General features: G+C 34.4%; 1 protein-coding gene across 1 annotated transcript in view; it reads right to left on the reverse strand.

Annotated features, from left to right (window-relative positions):
• LOC141289354 (epiplakin-like) overlaps positions 1–3,317 on the reverse strand; it is a 165,527-nt gene extending 162,210 nt beyond the window's left edge. Inside the window, exons 1-2 of the mRNA XM_073821468.1 lie at positions 3,161–3,317; positions 2,272–2,309 (exon numbers count right to left, since the gene is read on the reverse strand). Of these exons, the coding sequence (XP_073677569.1) occupies positions 2,272–2,309; positions 3,161–3,317 (195 nt within the window). The remainder of the gene's footprint in view (positions 1–2,271; positions 2,310–3,160) is intronic.
• Positions 3,318–6,941: the final 3,624 nt, after the last annotated feature.

Raw genomic sequence — 6,941 nt, forward strand, 5'->3', positions numbered from 1 at the left:
CCATGTAGTTCATATATCACGAAGATAATTTATGCATTAACAAAATATGTATGACCATTTTTAAGGTCATGCTTCCACTTAACTATTTAAAAGAGATACAGATATTTGACAAAGCACATTTTTTTTTATTTAAGTAAAATGCAGATTTGCAGAAAATGCTGTTTACCACAAACACAATATTTATCTGTTATTTTGATTTCAAATCCAAAAGTGCTTTTTCAGCATTGTGATCGTCTTTTATCACAGTAAACTAATACAATAACAGACATATTCACGTTTAAATTCAATAAAAAACAATGTATTATTCAATGCACTTGACTTCTAGATTTGTATATTAAGTTGCTCAAGCAAGTTGCAACACACACAACATAGGGAGGCTTTAGCTTCCTTTTCTAATTGAAATTGGACTTTCAAAAATATTTTCATTAAAACTTACCACAGACAGAAACAGTCGGCTCTCATGCTTTTCTTTCTCACTAAATCTTTGTTAAAAACAATCCTTAAAATAACTTTTCTACCTGGACAAGTGCACATATTATGTTGCCTTTTTCTTTAAAACTGCACTTTTCCTTATTTTAAACCTAGCCAAAAAGCCACGTGTTGACTGTGAAACAGTGGACTTCATTTATATGCATTTATGGGACATTTTCGTGTCAATACATTTTTACAGCGAACAATGCGCTGTCACTTTAATTCAGCACATGCAGCGCTTGCAGCACAGCAAAAAATAGACTCTGCCGAAACTATCGCTGCTCTGCTGCAAACGCACTGCAGACGCACTGCCGGACAGCAACCGCGTGCAGTGTGAACGCTCTAATCCATTAACATGGGTGGGGGAAAAAATACGCAACGCATACGCACTGCAGACGGAGTATGAAACAGGCGATGCAGAGCGCAGCTAAAGAACAACAACAAAAAAAGAAAGCAGAAGAAAACGACGAGCTCCCTCGTGCGGCTTATAGGTGAACTACACATATAAATTTTAATCAAGAGTATATAGCGCACTGAAAAATAGTGCTCGACTTGGCGACCCATACAAAATCTCCCGCGACCCACTTGTGAAATAATCTCATATGGTAATTTGGTGCTCAAGAAACATTTCTTGTTATCAATGATAAAAACAGTAGTATTGCAATATATTTTTGAATAAGAAACCTTTTTAACGTTAAGTTTTAAATCTTTACCGTTACATTCTGCTTCAGATATCAATTGTAAACATGGTAAAATGGTAGTATGCAATGTGTACAATGCAGTATGGAGCATGCTAGTATTCCATTCTTAACGTATTTATGTTCAATCCACATTACACACACTGCCGTTTAAAAGTTTGGGATCAAGAAGTTGATCAAGACTGCATTTATTTGATTAGAATATCCAGAAATATTATTTCAATGTAAAATAACTGTTTTTATGTAAAAGTATTTTAAAATGTAATTTATTCCTGTGATGCAAACCTGAATTTTTAGCATCATTACTCCAGTCTTCAGTGTCACATGATCCTTCAGAAATCATTCTAATATGCTGATTTTTTATTTTTTTTTATCAATATTGAAAACACTGATAGCTGCTTAATATTTTGTTGAAACCTCTGATACTTTTTTCAGGATTCTTCAATAAATAAAATGTAAAAAGAACAGCATTTATTTAAAGAAAATAACAATATAAACTACCATTGAAAAGTTAGTTTTTTTGTTCACTTTTTTTGAAAGCAATTAATACTCTTTTTCACCAAAAATGTGTTAAATTGATAAAAAGTCATAGCAAAGACTTATATTGTTAGAAAAGATTTCTATTTTGACTAACTTTTTATTCACCAAAAAAATTAATCACGTTACAAAAAAAAAAAATTATAATAAAATTAAGCAGCGCAACCGTTTCCAACACTGATAAAGTAATAAATTAGCATATTAGAATGATGTCTAAAAGATCATGTGACACTAAAGACTGGAGTAATGATGCTAAAAATTCAGCTTTATGTTATATTTTAAAATATATTAAAACTGAAAACCATTATTTTAAACTGTAATAATATTTCACAATATTACAGTTTTTTCAGTATTTTTTATCAAGTAAATGCAGACTTGATGAGCATAAGAGAATTATAAAAAAATAAAAAAAATCTGACCAATCCCAAACTTTTAAACGTCAGCGTATATGCAATTTTGATTGGGAAACGGACAAAATTTGGGTTATATGAGTGTCTTGAATACTAATGCAATTAGAAAAACATCATATCAGCATCATTAACTTGATAATAGAGCGATGACGTACCTGGTTCTGGTGTTTTGTCTTTGACTGTTTCTCCATGGCTGAAACAGAAACAGAGTATTAAATTAGGTAAAGGAAGCTCATGTGGAGAATATTAAACGAAGAGGTCTGCCCAACCGAAATACTGAATATAAATGAATAATGACGAGAGCTTCTTAGCTGTGTGTCACAATATTATTGGAAACATTTCACATGGAGGATTGTACAATGTGCATTTGAATTTTTTTGGAGGCAAACTCATGTATATATAAACACGCCGGCAAGCATGTAGATTCAGATGTGTGCAACTGTCAAAACCCCTGCTTGTTACTGTCACAGTAATCATTGGAACAGCAAGTTAGAGCCTGCTTTGAACCTTGACCCCACATCTCAGAAGAAACTAGTCTTATGTTCTTTTTTTTCACTCTTTCAGACCCTCAGATGTTTGTTTTTTAAACACATGGCTGCGTTTCATTTATTTAAACAATACAAAGATTTCACTAAAAGCTACAATTAGTATGTGCAATTTAACAACCATTGCTTTGCGCTTTCAAAATAGCTTTCTCAAGTGGGTCTTTTTAAAGCAATTCAGAACTTGGTTTGGAAAAGCCAATTGCATAACATCCCAGGGAACATTTAATTTAGGGATACCGCTTGACAAATAGTAAACTGTGATTTGAGGATTCAGAACACCCCTTCTGATGACGTCAAACCAAAGTACATGACGGTGAAAACACAACTCAAGCAACTTTTCCATCCTGTTCGAGGAAGTCATGGAAAACCAGCCTTTTGTTTCCACTGTAAAAACTTTTTTTTTTTCTTCTTCCTCAAACTCTAAACCTATTACTAATCTGGAAAGAGCTTAAGAACTGATTCCAGGTCAGCTCAGTGAGAATAAAAGCAGTTATATTACCTGAGAGGTATCTCTCCAGAGGGGAGGTGGAGCTTTGGTTTCCCCAGCAGCAGAAGAACAAGCTCCAAACCAGGACGGTGGCCAATACCAGCACGATCACCCAGAGCAGCCGGGCCAGAGCCGGGTACGCCAGGGCCCAATCTTGCAGCGTGTCCATACTTAGCCACTTTTCCTTTCTCCTTGTCTGTGTACTCCCTCTTTCCTCTCGTCTAGCTCCTGTGGCTGCTTCGCAGTGGCAGATGGGCAGCAGCTGTGCAAGGCCACAGCCCACGTCAGCTCTGGAGGAGTGCGTATGCGAGCGTGTGCGTTTTCTTCACTGAGCCGAGCGGCACTCGCAACCCTGCCTGGAATATCCAGCAGCCACTCCCAGGGCAAAACATCTCTCACTCACACACACACACACACACACACACACCCTCATTTTGCTCCGGCATCCGAGACCTGTTGGTTAATAGTAGGTAGAAGCAGAGAAATGCACCCGAGGCACAAAGCGACAACGGAGTTCACTTGTGTGCATATGAACAGAGAACATAGTGATAATGAATGTAAACAGTGGCTTCAATATGTGGTTGGACAATTGAGTCACACTTATAAAAAAAGATCTTGATGGGAACTGATTACATACATATGCTAAAAAAAGAAGAGTGTGAGATTAGTCATTGTTAAAATAAACGAGAAAAGTGAAGTAAGTTCTGAAAAGGTCTATAGAGTCATTTTTTTTTTATTTTGAAGTGTGACTTCTTTGGCTAAACACATTTTAGGCTTGCTACTATGACAAAATTGTTCTTCATTCATTCAAAACTGTATCTGATGCTTTTATTTAGAGGTACACTACTAGTCAAAAGTTTGGAATAATTTGTGAATAATATTTTTTAAGGGGTCAATGAGATTTATACATTATCTGAAAGGTAAATAAATAGCTTTCCATTGATGTTTGGTTTGTTCGGATAGGACAATATCTGGCTGACATACAACTATTTGAAAATCTGGAAACTGAGGGTGCAAAAATCATATTAGAAGGATCATGGCTGCTGAAAACTATTAAAGCCATTTTAAATTAACATAAAACAGTTTTAAATTGATGTGATATTTCACAATATTACAGCTTTTACTGTATCTATCAAATAAATGCCATCTTAGTGAGCATAAAAAAATTAGGCTAATTGAAAAATCGTAATTATTCTAAACTTTTGAACGGTAGTGTGGAGGCATTACAGTCTTGATAAATAGACCAAATTAATCAGCTTCCAGGAAACATGCATACAGTACGTTATAAACAGAACTTTTTCCACAAGCATTTAGTCTGGATTTTGGATGAAATATCAAAATAACCAAAGGAAAATCTGTCATTTAGAGGAAGCTGGTTATTTATGAGTCACAACAGGATCTTTCCATCTCGGTTTGCTTCTCTGACAACACACACCCTGTGTTTTTAACCTCTGGCCCAAAATTACCTGGTCCCCCCTAAATCAAACACAGATGCCCAGCATTCCTAGGCTTTGGCTTGTAAACACACTGGAAAATCAAGAAGGCTTTAAAAGAGATGATGGCCAGTCAGGAAGCTGGTAATGACTGGTTTGTTGCTGTCTCTGGGTGACTAGCCAGAAAACGGTGGAAAAGTTAGTCACTGCTGACACCTAGTGGATGAAACAAACTGAGACATTGCTTGTGCATATTCTTGGCATTGCTGAAAGATTATCACCACAAACTTTATACAGTACTTTCCACACTTTTTGACCAATTAATTTGTGTGATTTTCAAAGACCTTTTTTCATTCGTGTTGACTGTTCAGTTCAATTTCAGTTTTTGCATCGCGTTGCAACAGTTTGAGGCCGTCTACACTGGACGCGACAAAGAAACCGCTGCAAATCATTTGAACTTTGTGTCAGTACGTCATAAATAGAACAAGGCATCAGTTTACTGTCCATGGAAGGCCATTAGGGCCAAGACGTGTGGTACTATGGAAGGCCGTTAGGGCCAAAACATTTGGTACTAATGCATTAAAGGAGTAGTAATGTACTCACCCCCTGTCATCCAAGTCTTTCTTTCTTCAGTCTTAAGGAAAATATGTTTCTTGAGGAAAACATTTCAGGATTTCTCTTCATATAATGGACTTCTATAGTGCCCCAGAGTTTGAACTTCCAAAATGCAGTTTAAATGCAGCTTCAAAGAACTCCAAACGATCCCAGTTGAGTACTTCTGCAGTGATGTAGGACAATTTTGAAGTTGGAGGAGAAAATTAAATGGGAGTTTTTTAACCTACCCCTAACTGTCTTGAAACAGAATACAGTGTACATGCAGAGCTAGACAAAACAAGCATTTGAGGTTAAAAAGTATTTCAATTGTGTGTGTGTATGTATATATATATATATATATATATATATATATATATATATATATAAGGGGTGTGCAAAGCAGCCGGTATTGTATTTGTATTTGTATTGTACTGTTTTTTTTGTGTGTTACACTTATAATTTACGTTATAGTGTAAGTACTGTTTAATTATATCCATTATAATAATATAAATATATATACACCCCTAATATATAAGACCCTTCTTCCTTGGCTGGGATCATTTAGAGCCTTTTGAAGCTACATTTAAACTGCATTTTGGAAGTTCAAACCCACAGGCACCATAGAAGTCCACTATATGGAGAGAAATCCTGAGATGTTTTTCTCAAAAAGTACAGTTTTTTTATGACAGAAGAAAGAAACACATAAACATCTTGGATTACAAGGGGGTGAATAAATTATCTGTTAATTTTTTTTGTTCTGGAAGTGAACTTCTCCTTTAATGCGTTAGTAGCACAGATTTTGGCCTTAACGACCTTCCATAACTGTCTAGAATTTGTCGTGTATACAGCATCACTTATTATAATGGGTTTTACTGTATTTTGTCATGCCGCTCCACTCGAGTCCAGTGTAGGCATGGTGTAACCAACAAAACGCTTTTGAATAGTTTTCTATTAACAGTTCTAAAGTTTGTGGTCAGTAAGGTATGTTGTTGTTGTTTTTGGTTTGTTTGTTGGAAAAAAATATTTGATTTTATTCAACAAAAGTGAGAGGGGATTTTTTTTTTTTTTTTTTTTTACAGTGTTTCAAAAATGTATTTTAAATAAATGGGGTTCTATTTATGAAAGAATGCTGAAAAAAAAACTATCAAGGTTTTCAAAAATATTAACCAGCACAACGGTTTTCAATAAGAAATGTTTCTTGAGAACAAAATAAAATTAAATAGTGCTGTCAAATCGATTATTCACAAATAATCATTTAAAATAAAAGTTTGTTTACATAACGGGTGTGTGTTGAGTGTATGTATATGTATATATTTAAGAAATAAATTAATATATACACTACCGCTCAAAAGTTTGGGATCAGTAAGACTTGTAATGTTTTTTAAAGAAGTCTCTTATGCTCATCAAGACTGCATTTATTTGATCAAAAATGGTTTTTATTTTAACATATTTAAATATAATTTATTCCTGTGATACAAAGCTGAATTTTCATCAGCTGTTACTCCAGTCTTGTATCACATGATCCTTCAGAAATCATTCTAATATGCCTATTTATTATTAGAATTACCAATGTTGGAAACAGTTGTGCTGCCAAACTTTTTTTGGAATCTGTGATTCTTTTTTTCAGAATTCTTTGATGAGTAACAAGTTAAAAAGAACAGCATTTATTCAAAATATAATATTTTTATTAATTTAACATATCCATGGTGAATAAAAGAATAACATTAATTTTCTTTCAAAAAAAGAAAGAATTAAAATTTACTGAT

The sequence above is a fragment of the Garra rufa genome, chromosome 17 (genome assembly GCF_049309525.1).
Source record: "Garra rufa chromosome 17, GarRuf1.0, whole genome shotgun sequence".
NCBI classification, from domain to species: domain Eukaryota; kingdom Metazoa; phylum Chordata; class Actinopteri; order Cypriniformes; family Cyprinidae; genus Garra; species Garra rufa.